Here is a 20,906-nt window from a genome sequence, read left to right as displayed (position 1 = left end):
CTTATGCAAATTCTGGATATCAAAGGCTGGAGAACCTGGAGTAGTAAGTATAGATGGTCAAGGATGAGAGAAGGGCATTCCAACAACAAAGAATTTGCCTTTCCTCATCTTTTAGTATTGTTTGGACCATCATCTCATTGAATAATAACCATCCAATTATATGAGGGTCTGATCTTCCTAATTCAGATGATAGTCTCTTCTGGAAATACTCTTGTCATATCAGAATTCATATGTTACCAATCGGTTAACTATCTTTATTCAGTCAAACTAAAACCTAAAATCAACCACCACAGTATTTATAAAGTTCTCTTACAGTTATTAATGTGTTTTACTTTTTGTTTTTTTTGCCAGCCCTGGAGCTTGGACTCAGGGCCTGAGCACTGTCCCTGGCTTTGTTTTGCTCAAGGCTAGCACTCTACCACTTGAGCCACAGCACCACTTTGGGCTTTTTCGATTTATGTGGAACTGAGGAATCGAACCCAGGGCTTCATGCATGCTAGGCTACCTTTAAGCCATATTCCCAGCCCCATGTTTTAGTTCTTAAAATACCCAATATCAAAATTGTATTTGAATGATTTTCTTAATGGTTTTATCATAGTGGTAATTACTTCTAAGTAAGACACATAAGATTGTTTTTGACCTTGTATTTAATGGTGTTTAACATTATATAGCTATATATAGAGAGATGTACTTACACATATAGTTACATATTTATTTACATATACTTACTATGTATACATATGTATGTGTATATATAAATATATATATAATCACCTGTTGCATCTATCTCAACCAATTGTTAATACTTTTTTTAATGTTATAATGGAAATTTATAGAAGGAAGTTTTTACAGAGATTTCCTTGAATAGTACAGAATGTGAAATTGACCACTTCACCCCTACATAAGCATATCTAAAAGATTCTAACATCTTCAGGATCTGACACATTTAAAAAAATCTTGTGGTGCTACTGTCCTATAGATTATTTTAATTATACTGGCTAACTTGAAATCACGTGGTTGGGCTTTAGCTATCCTCGGTGAAGGATATGATATGTTGGTTTCCTAGCAATCATTAAGTAATATCAAAATCTCAGAGTAAGCCAGGAACCCAACCTCAGTTTCATGTGAACACACATTATCAAGACATCTTATTATGAATTGATGATAGCATGATGAATTATTGAGGAGGTTTGAATCTGATTCTCCCGAGAGTTTGGCAGAGTAAAAACTTTTATTTTATTTGCTAATACTAATATTTAATACTTCGTTTTTGCTTGGAGTTCTTTTTTTTTTTTTTTAACTGTTCAGCCTTATCACTGACAGAGAAGCAAAGAGTGTGACAACTGATTAAATCCGGTAGTCCAGCTTTGCTACAATTTTTTCAATCATTTTTGAACTGCAGGCTGAAGGTGTAATCTAGTTAGGAAAGCAAACAGAAAAAAAACAGCTTTTGTGCTTTTTTTTTTTAAATGAAGTAAAACAGAATGCATTATTGCTACTAAGGGAAGTTACTGTTTCATGAAATTTTTATCTCACTTGTATATATTGTCTTGGGATAAAATATTTTGTCCCTATGGGCTTAAAAGGATTTGAAAGCCACTGTAATAGTTTTCAGAAGACATTTGAGAGTTAGAGAAAAAGAACATCAAGGAAGAAAGTCAAATCTTTGAAAATACTTTATTTGAAATATTAGTACTTTAACATTTTATGCAATTATCTTTATAGCAATAAAGTTATTTAGAATGCCAATAGTTTTTTAGAGAATAAATTTTTCTAAATAGGTTATATTAAATATGGGTAGTATTATATGAGTAGTTTTATACTTAATATACATTATTGTTACAGTTAGGGGAAAATTTGTTTCCATCTAAACCAGAAAACTGAGGAAAATGTTGATGTAGTCTCTTAACCTTTGCACATAAAATATTCAATGTAGTTTAGTGTACATTAGGTTGGAAAAGAAAAATTGTTAGTGCTAGGCACTAACAGCAGATTCACACCTGTCACCCTTATTATTGAGATCTGGAGGATAAAGGTTTGAGGCCAGTGTGGGCAGAAGAGTTCTCTAGATTCCATTTCCAAAATAACTAACAAAAAACCAGGGCAAGTGGTAGAGTGCCAGTGTACCTGTACCAACAAGAGAAACAAAAGGAATAATTATCACTTAAGCATGCTGGTCCTGGGGCTTCAACTATGAGCCTGGGCACTGTCCCTGAGGTTTGTTACTCAAAGCTAGCACTCTACCACTTGAGCCACAGCTCTACTTCTGGCTTTTAGAGTATTAAACTGGAGATAAGAGTCTCATGACTTTCTTGCTGGGGCTGACTATGAACACAAGCCTGTCATATCAGCCTCCTGAGTAGCTAGGATTACAGGTCTGAGCCACTGGTACCCATCTCAAATAGCTGAGTACTTGTAGTTTTGAATTTATAGTCTTCTCAGATCACAAATACACATGTACTTCAAGTACAGTTTAAGATGTCAATTAAGCAGAAATATAGAAGGTAGAAGAAGGTTAATTTGCCTTACTCCAAACTAAAAATCATTACATAAACATCTTACATCATTTGGATTAAAGGCTAGTTTTATCTCCCTTGATTTCCTGTACTTGAAGTGGAAGGCATCTTACTTAGATGTGACCATTCTAGTCTTATTTGGTGGTGGTTCTTGGAATAAAATACCTTCAGCAAATAACAATGCCTAAACATTTCTGCTATGGCTAAGTTTCTGTCTTGTGAGAGTGGACTTAGTGTTAACAGCTTTTTAGTCTTTTAGAAGATAAGAGTTCAAAATTTGTAATCTGGGGCTGGGAATGTGGCCTAGTGGCAAGAGTGCTTGCCTTGTATAAATGAAGCCCTGGGTTCGATTACCAAGCACCACATATATAGGAAACGGTCAGAAGTGGCACTGTGGCTCAAGTGACAGAGTGCTAGCCTTGAGTAAAAAGAAACTGGGACAGTGCTCAGGCCCTGAGTCCAAGCCCCAGGACTGGCAAAAAAAAAAAAAAAAAAAAAAAAATCTGCAGCACTCATCATTTGAGCCTGGTCTTTTATTGGTCTGCCCTTTTATTCTTTTCCCATCTGATTAACACCAGCTGGGATAATCAGGTATCAGTTGAGTCTTCATTTTAAATATAAGGAAATGTAGGTGAAAAGTAGGGAGATATAATAAATAACAAATGGAAAAATTCTAAGAAGAAAAATGATTGCATATGGTAGGGAGCAATAGACAACCTTGGATTTTCAGTCGCCATGGGAAAAATTAAACCCTTACTATACTGGGCCTGAGCTTTGTTGGGAAATTCTACAACTTTACTATGCAACCTTGGGTTAACCTTTCAAGCTTTTTTTTAAAATTGTGTGTGTGTGCATGCATACATGCGTGTGTTGCTGAGTCAAACTCAGAACCTTGTGCATAGACAGTCACTCTGCCACGAACTGCATCCATAACCCTTAAATAGAATAGTAGGGTATGGGTGGTATTGGTAGTTGCTGTGCTAGGGATTAAACCCAGGGTCTTCCACATCCTAGGCAAGTAATCTGCCACTGAGCTACACTCTGCACCTGAGGGGTTTAGCCTCTGTATATTAAGCATTGTAATTATGCAGACTTACCTTGTTCATTTCATTAAGCTGCTCATTTAACTGCACATACCTGGCACATTCTTTGCAGGTGAACTTCTTGGACTGGTTGATGAAAGCATTCCCTTTATCAAGTTTTATATGTTCTTTCTTTCTGTTCTTTCTTATTAAGGGAATTTTCTTTTATACTTCTAAAAGTTTCAACAGTGTAAGATTATCTGTTTTTTTTTTCTTTCTTAAAGAATCTGTGTACCAAACCATTTGAACTTGCCCCTTTTTATGACAGATATGTTTATTTCTACAGCAGTTACTCATCCTGTTTAGTTTTTCTCTGATAGAGCCAGTTAGGGTAATTTGTATTCATTTTTAGAATGCTTATTTAATCCAGAGTCTTATAAAATACCCAGATAAGTAACTAACCCTTAGGAGATCAAATCATCATCCATTCTTACTCCAGTGTATCAGAGGTAAGATTCTTCCAGTTGTGTGTGTGTGTGTGTGTGTGTGTGTGTGTGTGTGTGTGTGTGTGTGTTTCATTTTTTGAGCAGGATCTTTTTATAAGCCAGGCTAACCGGGAACTCACTAGAACTCTCAAGTACTGGGGTTACAGATATGCATCATGTTAAGTGGCACAGATGTCTTTTACCAATCTTCCAAAGAACAAACAATTCCTATAGTTTGCAAATCATAAAAATCATATTTTGAGGCTTTATACCCATGACAACAAAGCAGGACAAAGACAGTATAAAACAGATTACTGGCTAATCTCATTTGAGAATATACATAAAATAAAATATTACCAGAGTATATCCAATAGTGACTAAAAGAAGAAAATATGATAAATCACACTAAATCAAGTATAGGTCAACATAAAAAAACCTTAGAAATATAATTTACTGTTACCATATTACAAAAAAAATCATTTCAAATTATTCAGCAGAAGTATATACTAAAAGATATTCTTAAATTTGAAGCACAAAAGCGGACATCTCCAACTTAATTTTTAGCCAAAAACTTATAAAAAGCTTACATAAAGTAAAAATATTTAAAACCAAGCATGGTGATACGCACACCTGAAACTCCAGCACTGGTGAAGCAAAGGCAAGAAGATTAAAGTCCAAAGCTAGCTTGAGCTACATAAGAAGACCCATGATGGGAATGGGTGTGGTGGGGTGGGGTATGAAACCTTACTAAAGACAAAATAATGGTTTCTATAACTTACCACTGTATTAATGAAAAGATCTTAGCTTTTGAAAATGCATTTCATGGAATCCAATCTTTGGTTTTAATCTAACTATTTAATTATTTTGAACTTTAATGTATTTTAGTATACTGTGTATTCACAGATGTACAAATTCCACATTTGTCGATTAGAATACAACAAAACTGGCAAACTTGTTTATAAAAGCATAAAAAGTATGTTAACTACTAGATATCGTCAGTTTAAAATATACCAAGTGGGGCTAGGAATATGGCCTAGTGGTAAAGTGTTCGCCTCGTATACACGAAGCCCTGGATTCAATTCCTTAGCACCACATATATAGAAAAAGCCAGAAGTGGCGCTGTGGCTCAAGTGGTTGAGTGCTAGCCTTGAACAAAATGAAGCCAAGGACAGTGCTCAGGACCTGAGTTTAAGCCCCAGGACTGGCAGAAAACAAAACAAAAAAATATACCAAGTGAAGTTGCTTGAAAGTGTAAGAGTATCTTTTTTTAGTTAAATGTATCCTATTATGATATTTTTTTCTAAGTCATGTAAGTAGGCAGAAATATACAGCTTCAAATCACCTACTTGAAAGGCATATTAGAAACCTGAAAAACATTTGAAAAATAATAGACATAATTATAGAATCCTATCAGTTGTGAGGAAAACATACATAACCAAAAGTCAGACTACAGATAACATACAAAGATAATTGAATGTACATAAATACACACTTTTGTGTATAAAATGTTTTTAAGATCTAGTTTCACTAGTTAAGTAATGTAATGTTTGAACGATGCTATTTTGTTCAATTAGGTAGCATTATCAATTATTGACATCTGTCTGGCCATGTAACTCAGTTAAGAGTGGATTCTGGAACCAACCACCAGGTATTTGATCTTAGCTCCATTACTTACCAGCCATAATGAAATGACAAATGTGAGTCAACTCAGTCGAGCTGAAGCCTTTTTAGTTTTGGTTATCTTTATATTAACGGCAATACCCCTTAGAAAGTTATTGTGACGAGTAGTAGACTGTATAGAAACCTTGGAGCATGACTAACATTCAGGTCACCATTTGTCACACTGTCACTTCTCTACTTAAACCTCTTGAGTGAAATTTCATTTAAAATCAAAGGGAACATTTTATCTGTAAAATGGACTATGCTTTATCTGGCCCCTACATCTGGCAGCAGTATTTACTGCATTGTAACTCTGTGAGGTATATACTACAGCCACAAAAGCCTTCTTGAAAAAAGCAAACTATTTTCCACTTCAGAGATTGCTTGTTTTTTCTTTCTCCCCGAAAAGTTACCCTGCCTGAACCCACTTCATAAACATGTATACAACATAGAGATGGTAGATTAAATGTCACCTCAGTGAAGCCTTCTCTTACCACTCTCCTAAGTAGTACTCCTGTTCTCTCTAATGAAGTTCTTGAAAAATTAGTAGCATTTATTAGGTTATAGTTTTGAAAACTACATATTTTGTATCTAGCTTCTCTGTGTAATAGTGACCATGTCTGTTTCGCAACTCATTATCACATGCCCAGACCAGTGCTTGATACATAATGTACCCACTGTGTTGAATGAACACTAACTGCTTTGATGTAACAGGAAAGCCTTTCTAGAAAGCAAGAACTTTAAAAAATACTTATTACTTCTGATCTAGCTATCTTTTAACAAACTCTTGAGAGATTATTTAAAAATGGAAAAGGCTATCACAATGATGGGATGATAAGTGGAAAAACATTTCCTTATCCAGAAATTGAGAAATTATTGAGCAAAATGACACATAGAAAGATAAACTGTTGTCATTTGAAATTATTTTTATGGTAAGTTAAATAATGTTAAAATGAATATGTAAAAAAAGGCAATCACCAAATAGTAGAAATAAAATGCCATGTAAAAATAAGATTAAAAGAAAGAAAATATACCCTAAAAATGAAGTTTTAAAAGCTGGATAGGTAATTATGTATTTCCCTAATTGTATTGGAAAAAAAACAAGTTTTCTACAAAAGCATGTTTATATATACTAGAAGAAAAAATATTTATGTGTTTGAATCTATTCCTCCATTCTTGTTCCTGCCCTGACTTTTGCTTCTTTTAGGGGATAAGGTCTCCCTTCCTATCCCAGCTTGCACCTGGGCTTGATCCACTTATGTTAGGGTTCCTGGTGGCTGGCTAGGACAACAGGTATGTGCCATGGCTTCCAGCTCTTTATTGAGAAGAGGTCTTGAGAACTTTTTTATGTCTGGATGGTCCTCAAACTTCAGTCCTAACAATCTCAGCCTCACAAGTAGCTAGGATTAATGCATAAGCCAGGAACTCCCAGCAAGTGTATGTTTTTAAAAGAGCTAAATAAACATAAGAATTTATTATATGGTAAGCGCGCAGTTATTGCTCAGTAAGAAGGGCATGCATGGTTCTTTATTGTCAGTAAAGAAAAGACATTTTGGTGGTACTGGGTTATTTTAACAGAGAGCCTTGTACTTTCTATATAAGTGCTCTATCACCTGAGCCACATCCCTAAGCCTTTTGGTTTTTACTATTTTTTGATCAAGTTTTCATGTTATTTCATGGGCACTCCTAGATCATAATTCTTGTATTTATTTCCCATGTAACCTTGATGACAGGCCCATCCTTCTACATCCAGTTTATTGGTTGAGATCTGAGGGTATTGTAAACTTTTGCCCAGTCAGGCCCTGAATTGTTGACCTCCTACTCTTGTTTTCAGAGTAGCTGATATTTCAGGTATGAGCTACTGTGCCCTGCTGGGTGAAGACCTTTTGTATCTATAATTTTTTTTACTGTTATTTACATCTTAAATTACATTAAATTTTGCATGGATCACATCGTATAAAAGATATATATGGAAATTAGCATGATCAGTGCAGCTAGTGAACTGGTAACTGGCATTAAACATATGATAAATAGAATATGGATTAATATACCAGAAGAATATCCTCACAGCCTGAAATGTAAAATTTGCAAAGGAAAAGTAACATGTTAGAAAGTGGCAAAAGTAATTGAATGTATTTTTACTATATGGAATATAGAGAATTAAGAGAATATAAGCTCAATAATCACTGTATTTCAAAGAAAACCTACAAAATCGATACTATAATTAGTGTTTAAAAGATATGAGCATTAAAATATTAAACTTTAGTGTCAAAGTCACGAAAAAGTATACAGTGTTAAAATGTAAGCTAAATAGGTGCATATTGCTTTTGGTTTTGTAGACTGGTTTTAACCATATTTTATGGTATTTATATAATATAAGGTAAGATACTATAAAGTGAATATTTCTTGAGCTGATCGCTGCAATAGTAATATAAAATGTAAAATATGGTATAGCATAAATATAATAAGTAGTATAAATACAATAATAAGATGTTGAATTTACCAATTTATACTTAATTTTTAATTAAATAGACACTTAAAATATAATCTACCTGACATTTCGATTTCTTGGAATTTATAAGTATATACAAAAGTGTTATGAGATAGTTTCATTAAGAATCAAAATTGTTTAATATGAGATCAAATTTTATAATTTGCTGATAACATGAAAAATAATTTCATTAAGTTCATACCAGAATAGTAATTTCCATATTAAAAAGAATCATCCTAAAGTTGGATATAGTGGCTCATGTCTATTGTCATAGCTATTCTGGAGGTGAAAATAGGAAGATGTCTGTGTGCAACCAGGTAGCACAAAAGTTAGTAAGACCTTATCTCAAAAAAAAAAAAAAAAGAAGAAGCTGGGCAGGGTGGCTCATGCCTGTAATCCTAGCCATTGTGAAGAGGCTGAGATTGTAGGATCATGGTCTGAAGCCAGCAGGGGCAAGAAAGTCTGTGAGACTCTTAACCTTCTGTTAATTACACCAAAAGCAGGAAGTGGCTTTCAAGTGATAGAGCACTAGCCTTGAGCAAAAGGAGCCCAGGGATTATGACCAGACCCAGAGTTACCCACAACCAGCAAAAAACCAAAACAAAATTAAAAACAAGTAAGACATAGTTACATGTTTGTAATCCCTGTTACTCAGAAGGTAGAAGTAGCAAGCTAGTGGTCCAAGGCCATGCTGTACAAAAGCAAGACTCAATTTAAAAAAGGCAAAATGGCTTGTGGGCATTGTCAAGCGGTTGCAAAGCCTTGAATTCCACTTCAGTAGCAGCAATTTTTTTTAAATTTATGTTTAATAACTGATAAAAAAGCTACAGGCAGTATATTTAATCTCATACAGAGGGAAAAACAGATATACTCTAAAATGTTTATAATGTCCATCTGTTAGATATTATTGATTTGTTTGCATTGTACTTTACATATCAAAACTTATTTACTGGGCTGGGGATATAGCCTAGTGGCAAGAGTGCCTGCCTCGGATACACGAGGCCCTAGGTTCGATTCCCCAGCACCACATATACAGAAAACGGCCAGAAGCGGCGCTGTGGCTCAAGTGGCAGAGTGCTAGCCTTGAGCGGGAAGAAGCCAGGGACAGTGCTCAGGCCCTGAGTCCAAGGCCCAGGACTGGCCAAAAAAAAAAAAAAAAAAACTTATTTACTAAGCATGTATTTTAAAATTTAGAAAACAGAACAAAATGTAAATTTATAACAGTAATTCTATTGATACTAGTTTGTTAATTTTACTTTTAAGATTCTTTTTCATATTAGGTAATTCATTAATTTTTTATTATCTTTAAATTTGTACAAAGGAGTTGCTATTTTAGAAGGCAGTTTATGAATACAATACATCTTGATTATCCCAGGAAATTACCTGGTGTATGTGCCAGGGGCTTGAGAGTGGGAGAGGTATAATTTAACAAGCAGTATCAATGGAGCATTATTAGAATTAGTGCCAAAGTTTCGGGCCTGGGATCGTACAACTGTTAATGGAGAAATTCAGTACAGTTAATAAAGTGCCAAGGAAATAGTACTTCAAGAGACAATGCAAAAACATGTTATTGCTCACTGTTACAACTGCCTGATATGTAAATTACTATTTATAATGATGTTTGTACTTGTAGTGATTTTTCACTTATAACAAGTTTTTTTTTCTAAATTAGGCTAAACATATACTAAATAGAACTACTTTGAAAACCAAAAACTTGTTTATATTCTGTCTGCTCATTAATGATTTTCCTTTCATATGTACTTGGGTCTCAACATTTGCAGTCTATAAGCTATTGCTTATTTCTAACTAGACTCCTTAGTAGCTTTTGCTTAAACTGTGTTCTAAAATTTTATAGCTCTGTAAAAGATAATAAATTTATTTTGAAAACAATTTTTGTCTTCATGAAGTTTAAAATATGTATACTGAAAAGTACACACATTATTAGGAACAAATGAGTTATATCTGTGCCTGAACATTTAAAGATATTTTATGACTGTTGTGCAACTTTGGTTGTATGTATCCATGTTCCCTAGTTAATGACATGAATATTGCCAGTGCTGGTTTCTGCAATAGTAAATTAATGATTTTTGCATTAGTGAAAATAAGAAGTTAATTTCATATCAGTCTCTTAGCACTTACATGCGTGTACTTTACTTAGTTGCTTGAAATAAGTTTTTGAATTTTCAAAGTTTCGATCTTAAGCTGAAAACATTTTAAGTACCAGTTTTAAACAAATAATTTATGGAAGTTATAGAATTATCAGTCACATCCATGTTCTTAGCATGAAGCAGACGGAATTGACTAAGAATTCTCAAATACTTTGTTGTTTTCAAATTGAAGTGAAAGATAAGAAACAGTTGGAAGTAAATAATTTCTGTTTTGGCTTAAAGGTCTTCAGATATGTCACCAGTAAAATGTTTAGTACTGTAAGTAGGATTTGACAGCCTTGGAGAAAAAGCAAAAAACAAAAAAAGCCTATTGTAAAAGTGTATCCTATTCACGTTCACTAGATTTCTAGGTTTTTGTTTGGGACCTCTTTTAAAATATTTCATTAAAATAATTTTTATTTAGAAAATTAGTTTATTTAAGACTTTGCTTCCTGTTAAAGCTCACAACTTTTTACATAGAAAGTATGTCAAAATTAGAACTTTTTACATATAAAGTATTTCAGAATTAGTTCTTTCAATATGTATTTTAGTCGAGATTAAGCCTTATTACTCTAAAGATCTGAGAATGAAATGCATAAAATCCCAAAATATTTTTGTGTATGTCTTTTGCCATAATAGAGTTTGAACTAAGAACTTATGCTTGCTATGCAAGCGCTTTACAGCTTGAGCCATTCCCTTTTTACTCTGGTCATTTTTGAGATAGGATCTCACCTTTTGCCTTGACTGGCATGGATAAAGATCATCCTATTTATACTTCCCTCCATAGCTAGGATAACAGGTATATGCCACTACACCCCAGCATTTTCTATTGAGGTGAGATCTCAAAACTTTTTTTTTTTACCCAGGGTGACCTGGAAAAGCAGTCCTCCATGTCTTGGCCTCCTGAATAGTTGGGATGATGGACATGTGCTGCCCCGCCCAGCTACTGGTTTAGATGGATCTTAAGAATCTCTTTGCTGAGCTGACATCCTTCTGAGCTCCAGTTTCCAAGTACCCTAGGATTATGAGAGTGAGCCACCAGTATCTAACCCAACTGCAAAACTTTTTGAGTGCCCACATGATATCACTAGTGGAAAAGTTCACACTATGAAGCCTTGTCTCTTACTCCAAGTTCTTACAAATACTATATAAAATTACTTGCATGCTCTTTCCTGTTAAGATTAAATCCCATCCGCAAAATACCTCTTTACAGTTGTCACACACACATATTCCAATGATCAGTAGAAATTCAAAATCTGAAGTATGGTTCCAAGAAGTAGGATAAATGATACCCAACTTGGGCAAAATGATCTCATCTTTGAGTAGAGAGCTCACTATCAGATTGTATTATTGACAGAATTTAAGAATTTGTTTTATTCTGAACAATCTTGAAGTGCTGATTTTAAGATTTTATGGGATCCCTCTTTTTCATAGACAGATCTATGGTAAACTGACATTTTCTGTTGATTGAATGTCTTTACACTATTATTAAACATATGAAGATTCCCATTACATCCTAGAATAAAGTTCTTCCATTTAACTTGACAGGCTTGTCATCATTCTTCACTTCTGCACAAATGTCAGATAGCTATGATAATGATCAGTTTGATCTCAGTCTTTTTTCAGTCACTCAGCTCCCTCTACAGTCATTTTTGCATGAGAGCTGTCTCCTAAAATGATGTTAGGATAATCAGAACAGTCTTCCCAGCATGACAAACCTGGGGAAGAAAGCTTCTACAAAAATGGTTTTCTACAAATATTTGCTTTAGGAGATATCAGTGAAGGTTTTGTTTTGGTTTCATTTGGATTTTTTTTGTGTGTGGGGAGGGAGTAGAGGGAAGCACAGCAATAAAGATAAAAGAAAAGCCAACAAATTGTAAACAAAGGTCTTTTCGTTACAATCAGTTATATGTTCCTTTGTGAGCAATGAACGGAAGACACCAATAGCTTCAAACATTCATGTATCATGGATTTATACTCTTGTCCAGGAGGCAGTAATGCATGTTCTATAACCACTTCTGTGGTTACCTAACTGTTAGGTCCTCTCCCTGAGGGCTCCATGTAGCTGCCCCCACCTCATTAAGTCTCCACCCAGTTACCTGGGTAACCTGCAGACCTGGAGGCAGTTACCTCCCCTTTCCCTGAAGTCACCTCCTAATCCACCTGGCCACACCCCTTGCCCCTGGCCTAAATAAAGCAGGGCTGGGTGGGGGTCTCTCTCTCTCTCTCCCTTCTCTCCGGCCATGGATCATCTTGGCCACAGGCCAGCAGTTCCGTAATAAACTTTCTCTCCTGCCTGAATACCGCGTGGCGTTCTCCTTTACCGGCTACCTACTTTAAAAACCTAACACTAACTACATTTGAAGATCCTGCCATAGGTCCTATTAAACTTTGATCCTTCATAGCAACAAACAATTAAGTGGAGTATATGTCTCCTCTTAAGGTCATCAGCAAAGTTCTATATATCCTTTCAAGGTTATTTTATTTGATAGCAAGTAGAAGATCAGAGATTATTTACTAAGTTAGGGTTACAAATAGATGTTTCATACAGAACTTGGAAATTTTGGCTTATAAATTCTGCCACTGAAAAGGAAAGAAATCCATATCAAGGCAGCAGATATTTGTTTGTTTGTTTTGCCAGTCCTGGGGCTTGGTACTCAGGGTCTGAGCAATGTCCCTAGCTTCTTTTGCTCAAGGCTAGTACTGTACCTCTTGAGCCACAGCTCCATTTCTGGATTATGTGGTGCTGAGGAATCGAACCCAGAGCTTCATGCATGCAGGGCAAGCACTACTGATAAACCACATTCCCAGCCATAAGACAGCAAGCAGTTTCTTAAATAGAATTTTGTTTCAATAAAGTTTGAAGTTCTTAAATGATTATTCATCAAGTCTTTGGAAGCCCTTCTTCAGTACTAAGCAATGACAAAGAAACAGACAGCATTTAAGAGGGATTTAGGGAGTCTGTTCTGAAACACCAAGAAAAGACAGTTCTATCATGAATATGAATGTGCTTTGTTGAACTTGCATTATGTGTTGGGAGCAAGCCTCTTCTCTAGCCAAATAGAAATTCTGCTTAACTCTTCTTGGAAAGTCCTTTTCCACCAATAGCTTATTAGGTTATCTCATTTATCTAGCTTTGGGCGTGGTCTGGACCCTAAGAGAGAACAGAGGCTAACCTGTGATGGTTGATTAACACACTACACAAAAGCAATTCTGTCTATTCCAGGCAGCCCCTACATATAGCTCACTGAGAATATTGTTTGTTCTCTGCTACCTTCTGGCCCTTAGCAAACTATCCCATTGGTTGGTGTGTGGTAATGGCAAATTCTAGAATTTCTTCTTTAAATAAAACATTATTATTATTATTATTATTATTAGAGCAATACACATTAACTCAAAAGCTTGCTACATAAAATTACTTTCGGAATGATATATTAGGAAGGGAGCACTAAGCTATTCAGAGACAGGTTAGATTGTACCACTCCCCAGTCTTAATGGGTATACCTACTGAATAGTCATTTGAATTCTCTGCTGCTAATAAGTTTCCTCACCTTAAACATTGTAAGAATTTTTAACTTCTAAAATCTACATTCTGCCATTCTAGCAACATCTTTTCTTTTCATCTGGTTATAATAATTTGCTTCTTTGGTAGTTGGCACACTAGTAGACCATAGTAATGTATAGGAACCATAGGAGCTAAATATTGTTGGGGAGGCCTATGGAGTAGTTAACACTGTAAGTACCCTTTATCAAAATCTTTAAAGTTGTTTTGAATTTGAAGAAGCATTCTAATCTAGTTTGACCTTTATTTAAGAGACTGGTAGAATTAGAATCAAATCAATAGTTGGATAACAGGGTAAGATATGAGGAAGAAGCCAAATGATTCTTCCCTTCTCTTCCCACACCACTTGATCTTGCTCCTCCCCTTTCTCCTCCTTGAATAGGATAACACTTACATGCTACACTACTGTGTACTGCTCTTAACAGATTTTGACAGTTAATATGGTCTGTTTTTTAGAACTTGTGAAACTAAAAAACTACTTCAGTAAGCGCCTTAGTAAGTTTTAGCTTTCTTCTTAATTTAAAAATTAAAACCTCAAGGCTTCCTGTCAGGAAAAGTTCTTCCTATTTACTTGTTTAGAAAAATATTTTATTAAATTTCTCAGTATTTATTTAAACACATATGCATGGCTTCCAAAAGAGGGTTATCAGATGACTCCTTGCTTATGTAATTAATTTACTACTTTGTATTAAATGGTGTTCACAGGTTTATTTTTCCTAAAGATCACAGAACCTTCTATGTTGAAAGAGTAAAAGGAACCTCAACATTGTAAATCTTGTATCAGGTGTTTCACAATTGTGAAAGCAGACTGATGAGAGGGCCGAGGAAGGCTTTAACTCTGTAGAAAAGTGCCACTGTATTGGGCCTTCATGAAATTTGCATATTGTTTTTCATATACACACACAGCTTTTTGGTGACTTTTTGTGTTTGGTTTTAATTTTTTGAGGTTTTTAAAAGGTGGATTTATGTTATATTGGCATATTGTCTATTTAAAAGAAACCACTACTGTCTACTGAAAAAAACACTATTTTGTTTCCACAGAAACCTGCTAATATTTTAGTTATGGGTGAAGGTCCTGAGCGAGGAAGAGTAAAAATTGGTATGTTATATCTTTGATAAGTCACAGTGTAGCACTCTTTTAAAACTTTTCCAGGCAGCCATATCACTTCTAGTTTTTGCTATAATAATATGCATATATTCATTTAGTTCCATCTGATCCAAACCATTTTAAAGTCTATACATAACAGTAAAATAATGTTTCACTCGCTTGAGAGGTGCCAGGCATTTCATAGAGACAAAAATGTTCTAATTCCATAACAAGCTGTACAATTTTCTTACAGACCTCTGCCTTTATTAAACACTGTCTATGGAGGTAAATGGCTTCTATTCTTGTTAAGGGCCAGCCTCACTTTGAATTACTAGGGTGCTGATTATTCTACCATCAGTCCACTTTACTTCATCTAGATTAGCTGAGAACATGCCTCTTTTGATCTTGTCTAGATTAGGAGTTACATACTCTAGGGGAAACCGTGAAAACAGATAAGATAGGTATAGAACCAAAGTTCTCACATTACTGTGTTGTAGTAGTCCTTTGCCTGATGGCGGGAAAATGTATTTCATAGGTGTTTTGTACTTTGACATGTTTTCAGACAGCTCATTTTTTCTTGTATATCAAAGCAACATTTTACCTGGTGACTTCTGGTCAGATAATCTATAAGGGTAGTGCTAATAAGATTATCCTAAGTGGTAATTTATTTTATTGCCATTTATGTTTGTCACTTGCATTTAGTTTTGTGTGGGGGGTTGAAGAAATGTAATTAATTCTGTTAATTGCAAAACAAAAGAATTGTGAGTATATAACAAAGTTTAGAGTAATTCCTGGTGGTTGCAGGATTTAATATGAATTGAAGGCATCATTTGATTTGTACTGCTTCACCAACAAAGAAAAACCTGGGTGTTCTTAACCCTTCTCCTTATCTGTTCTTTATAAATCTCCCCAAACCTCACTTTTCACTTCTAATTAGGATTTGAAATGCTCTCTTATGGTAAAAACTTGGCAGGATTTAGTTGTAAGAACAGTTGGTGTACTTCAAGGTACTCCATGCCATTGAGCTTTTTGATAAGACACTGGCAGTACTCATCTTGGTGCCATGGAATGCTTAAGTCCATAGATGGGCTTTTAAAGGAATCTGAACAATTTTATTAGGTGGCATCAAATTCAGTTATAAGCTCAAGACATGCAAAATAGAAAAGGCCACGCTCAAGAGTATTTACAAATGTGTTCCTTACTATATGATTTGGGGAAATTTTATGTAATATTTTTAAAGTAATCGAGTTTAAAATTATACGTCTATGTGGTGCATATATTGTTGGCAGGTTTCAGTGTCTTCATGTATTCACATTTAAGAAGAAATATTAGTTCTTCTATAAACCAATATTAATTAATCTGACCCATGTTTAATTCTCTGTTAAACTTTGGATTTTTTTCCATTTGTAATTAAGTTGGTTAGAGGAGAGTCTACTTCATTAAAAATAGTTAGAGAATGAAACTAAATTTACCCAACAATGAGTGAATCTTGACATTTCTAAATAGATTATGTGAATAGTAATCAACATGTGCTAGGCACAAGCTATGCATAATTACATTGCATGTGATAATATTAGGGATTAAAAAGTTGGGATGGTATCTGTTTTTGTCTTTTTGAGATTTTGGTTTAGCCAGATAAAAATTTATGTCCAAATAGCTACAATTACATGTTCAACTACCTCTAAGGTTTGAGTTCTTAACTTCTTGAACCTCTGTTTCCTCATCTTAAAAATGCTATGATTTTAACATTCTTTAGTCTTTTCCAGCTTTTTTTTTCGTGAAAAGTACTATGATCCTTAAAATTACATTAGTGAAATTCAACCCAAATAAATGGGGAATATAGTATTTAAATACTGTCTAGTCAACATCTGACTATACCAATGAATAGATACTTGATGTAAATAATGGGAAGCCTTACTCTAAACAGTGTGTGAAGCCAGTATATAGAATGGAAATACAGCTCATCACCACCTCTATTCCCAATGGTGATATGACACATGGAAAGAAACCTCCCAGAGGAATAGGGTCATCCTTGACTCTGAGTTGAAGAACTAGGTGACTATAGTTCAAAGAGAATGAAGATCTGAAGCCTGTTATATATTTAGACTTCTAAAAAGGGTAAGATGCACTTAACCTCAAGATTATATCACATTCTTCATATCTTACTAAATAACAGTGGTAAAATTAGACTCGGATTTATAAAAATTTATTTACTTAGCTGTTTATTATTATTGTTATGTTATTATTTTACAGCTGATATGGGCTTTGCTCGATTATTTAACTCACCTTTGAAGCCTTTAGCAGACTTGGATCCAGTGGTTGTAACATTCTGGTACCGAGCCCCAGAACTGCTTCTTGGAGCAAGACATTATACCAAAGCAATTGGTGAGTAATAGAGCTAATTAAATTCTATAGCTTTTTAAAAGTTTCCTTTAATAAAGGATACATATTACTATGTATTCTAAAATTAAGTCATTTAACAAATTATAAAAGATCAAAAGTGAACACAAAATTCCCCTACCTAGGAATGAATCCTATCAGCATTAAAAACATTTCACAGATCCCTACAAAGAAAGATACTTAAACATATTTTTAATATATAATATCATACTATACATTTTGTTTTAAGAAAAAGGTTTATAGTTAATTTACTTGAAAAGAGAATAAAACAGCAAAATTTTTAAATTCTTGAACAAATGTTTTGTTCACCCAAAGAAATATTAGCTTCTAAAACACTCTAAAAAATTACATGAGAAAGATAATGAAAAAATTTCAGGAGGTTAGGGCATTTTAATCTGATTCTCCACTTTTAGTGGTATTATCTCCCTATTATAAAGAATTAGGAAATTAATACTTACATGTTTCTCCTCTGTACCATTCTCTCAATTTGTAAGATATATTAGTAATATCATTTACAGTCGTCATCATCATCACTTTGTTAATGTTTACTGTTTGCTAACCATAATTCTCGTAATTTATACTTGGTTATACTTGTGGTAAACAGTAGTGATTCATTATAATACATAACTACCTCAGTACCTTTACTACTGCTTTTCTACTAATGACATCTTTATTTTACTTTAGTTGATTTGATTGAACTTTATTATTAACTAGTTGTTGTTTTTTTCCCCTAAATGTGCTTTGTCTCTCTATTCCCCTTTAGTGTTTAATTCTATCATGGGGTCTTTTGTTCTGATCGGTTGCACTCAAGCCTAAAATACCATCTCATTCCAACATTTTCCTCATTTTATTAATTTGGGTTGGGTCTCTTGCTTTCTGGAGCCCATGATTTCATCTCTTATTTTGCTATTATTTATTCTCATGTAACTTTCTATGGAAGGATATCTTAGAGGTAATTTTCTAATTCTGATATTTCTGAAAATGGCCTTTATCATACATAATAGTTCAAATTGTAGCTATAAAGTTACATTTCCTCAGAAATTTAATGAAACTTCTTCTGTCCTCTAGCATCAGTATTGATAATGAAGTTTCCTGACAGTCTTGTACCCAGTCACTGATGGCTCACATGGACTTTTTTCCTTTCTGAAAACAAGTAGGATTTCCCATCACCACAAGTGATTTGCCCATCACTTGCTGGACACATTCAATCTGAAGTTTATATCCTGTGTCTTTGGAAATTTCTCTTATTTATTCCTTTGATTTCCTCCTCAATGTTTTCTGGTCTTCTTTTCTTAAATTTAGTATAGTCAGATGTTGGAAGTCTTGGATTGGTTCTTTGTACCATGTTTTTCTTCTCATATTTTTCTGTCTCTTTTCTAGGAACTCCTTCTTATCTGATTATTACTATTTCATGGCATCTTCTGTTGTTTTATGGAGAAAATCTCAAGTATCTGTGAGGACAGTGATAACAATGTTTGTAATTTAAACTATAGAATAATTGCCTCGGTTTTCTTTGTAGGCTTTCTTTTCATTTGTGTGTCTTGATCATGTTTCAGTGTGGCAAATGTTCTTTTAACTATTTGTTGACCCTCTGTTTGTCTCTGTATTTAAGAATCAGGTAACTGCCTCTCCTTCCCACCTACCTCTCTTTAAAAAAAAAAAAAGCTACTTGAAGACTTTGTCCTTACATGATGGGGTATGTAGATTGGTGACTATACCTTAGAATTGTTCAACAGAAAACCACCATCCTAGGGGAAATCCCAAAATTCCATAAAGCAAGCAAGAGTCTTTGCTCTGAGACTCAAGTCTTCAGCAAAGACTTACAGGTCTTACCTGTAAAATGTTTGTAATCTTGTTGAGAAGATAGTACAAATATATGCATAAAATGACTTGTTGTCTTTGAAAAATGGACATAACAAATATCCGAGTATGAGTTGTAGTATCAGCTCTGTTACTCTGGGGAATGTGTTCAGAATCCTTTAGCTTTGTTTTTAGAAAAGGAGAATTTAGCCAGTCAGCTCTTAGATCTCCTTTAACTCAGATAACTACATTTTTTTTTGCAGTGTAAACTTACTGTTAAAAAAAAGTGAAACCAAGATCAATGCTATTTCTTTACCAATGATGATCCCTATTTTTACCCTACTTACCTTTTGATGCTGACTGTGTACATCTGATTTGGCCAAGATCACTTTTGGAGAACACTTCTAAGAGAAATCATAAGCATACCATTTTAATGTAAGTTTTAAAAAGGAGAATAGGGTAGTATAAAATGAAACTTCCTCCTCAACTCCAGTGTCTACCACACAAGCTGTTCCTCTCATCACATACTCAGGTTACCTGAAGGTTTGTTTCATAAAACATTTAATTTAGCAAATTCCTCACACTACCATTAATGCTTCCTGCTAATATTTTTCTACCATTTTGACTTCTCTGTCTGATAACAGTAGTATGAGCAGCTAATAGAACTATTATAGTTGAACATGCATATAATTTGTTAAATGCATCTAAGCATTACTTTGGATAACATTATTAAGAAGGATTACATCTGTTACTTAATTTTGGTAGTTTAAAAGAGGTAAAATGCTGGCTGGATACATCAGTCCTAAGGTGTTTTTGCCCTCTACAGCAGTTTGTATTACTGTGGACATGCATTCAGTTGTAGAAGCTGAATCATTAAACCAGAAAGGAAACAGTAGGCAATATAACATGGTTATCCCATAGTCAAACTTTAATTCTGCTTTGAGTGTTTTGTCATTTGCTTTTGTTGAATTGACTGAGAAGTATGAAGGAACTATGCATTCGGTCTGAAATTGTCCTCAAAGTAGTAGCACGTTTTCCTAAAGTGTGGAATTTTAAGCTTAAATCCATCCTGAAATGTTCACTGAATGTGTGACTTTCTACTAAACAGTAAAATAGTAAAAATGAGAATCAACTCACTCTTGTCAAGATAAAAACTTCCTATTAGAATACCTATTTATTAAAATATTTTGACAAATCTCTTGCCAATTTGGGTATAATTGTTTAGTTCCTAGAAGTAGTTAGGTAGGTAAGACTTGTCCATGAATTTTGCACAATCCGAAAAATATAGGCAAGGTAAGGAGAGACTGACTTATAAAGAATTAGGGATTTACGAGCTTGATCAACTAATAAAACAAAGTTCATTATTTATATGAGTCAGAAATTTGAAAAGAGAAAGGAGGTGAAATTGATAACGGTAAGACCTAATAGAAGACATAAGGAAAGAGGTTATTGAGGTAGGCTTAAACAAGATTCAGTAAATGAATTTTTCCTGCTTAATCTGAGTTTATTTTAAGAGCAGAATAGCTTTAATGATAACTAAACTACTTCCCTTTCAATTTCCTTCACATAATACATTTTCTTCTTTGGAATTTTTCTCAATCATCCAGATGAATCCGTTACAGTCTGCCTTGGGTGTGCTCTAAGTAGTTGTAAACATGTAAAACAGTTTGTAATATGTTATTAAAATTTTGTTAACTTGCCTATCTGGCCATTGATTAAGATTGCTAAGGGTCAGCA

General features: G+C 34.2%; 1 protein-coding gene across 4 annotated transcripts in view; it reads left to right on the top strand.

The window, feature by feature from the left end:
- Cdk8 (cyclin dependent kinase 8) overlaps positions 1–20,906 on the top strand; it is a 101,064-nt gene that overhangs the window by 67,470 nt on the left and 12,688 nt on the right. For 3 of the 4 annotated variants that reach the window (XM_048341614.1, XM_048341613.1, XM_048341611.1), the window contains exons 5-6: positions 14,924–14,981; positions 17,223–17,354. In XM_048341614.1, coding sequence (XP_048197571.1) covers positions 14,924–14,981; positions 17,223–17,354 — 190 coding nt within the window. The remainder of the gene's footprint in view (positions 1–14,923; positions 14,982–17,222; positions 17,355–20,906) is intronic. The other variant, XM_048341615.1, reaches the window with a different exon arrangement.

The sequence above is a fragment of the Perognathus longimembris genome, chromosome 3 (genome assembly GCF_023159225.1).
Source record: "Perognathus longimembris pacificus isolate PPM17 chromosome 3, ASM2315922v1, whole genome shotgun sequence".
Classification (NCBI taxonomy): domain Eukaryota; kingdom Metazoa; phylum Chordata; class Mammalia; order Rodentia; family Heteromyidae; genus Perognathus; species Perognathus longimembris.
The sequence above is the reverse complement of the archived record's forward strand: the minus strand, read 5'-3'. Positions and strand labels throughout refer to the sequence as shown.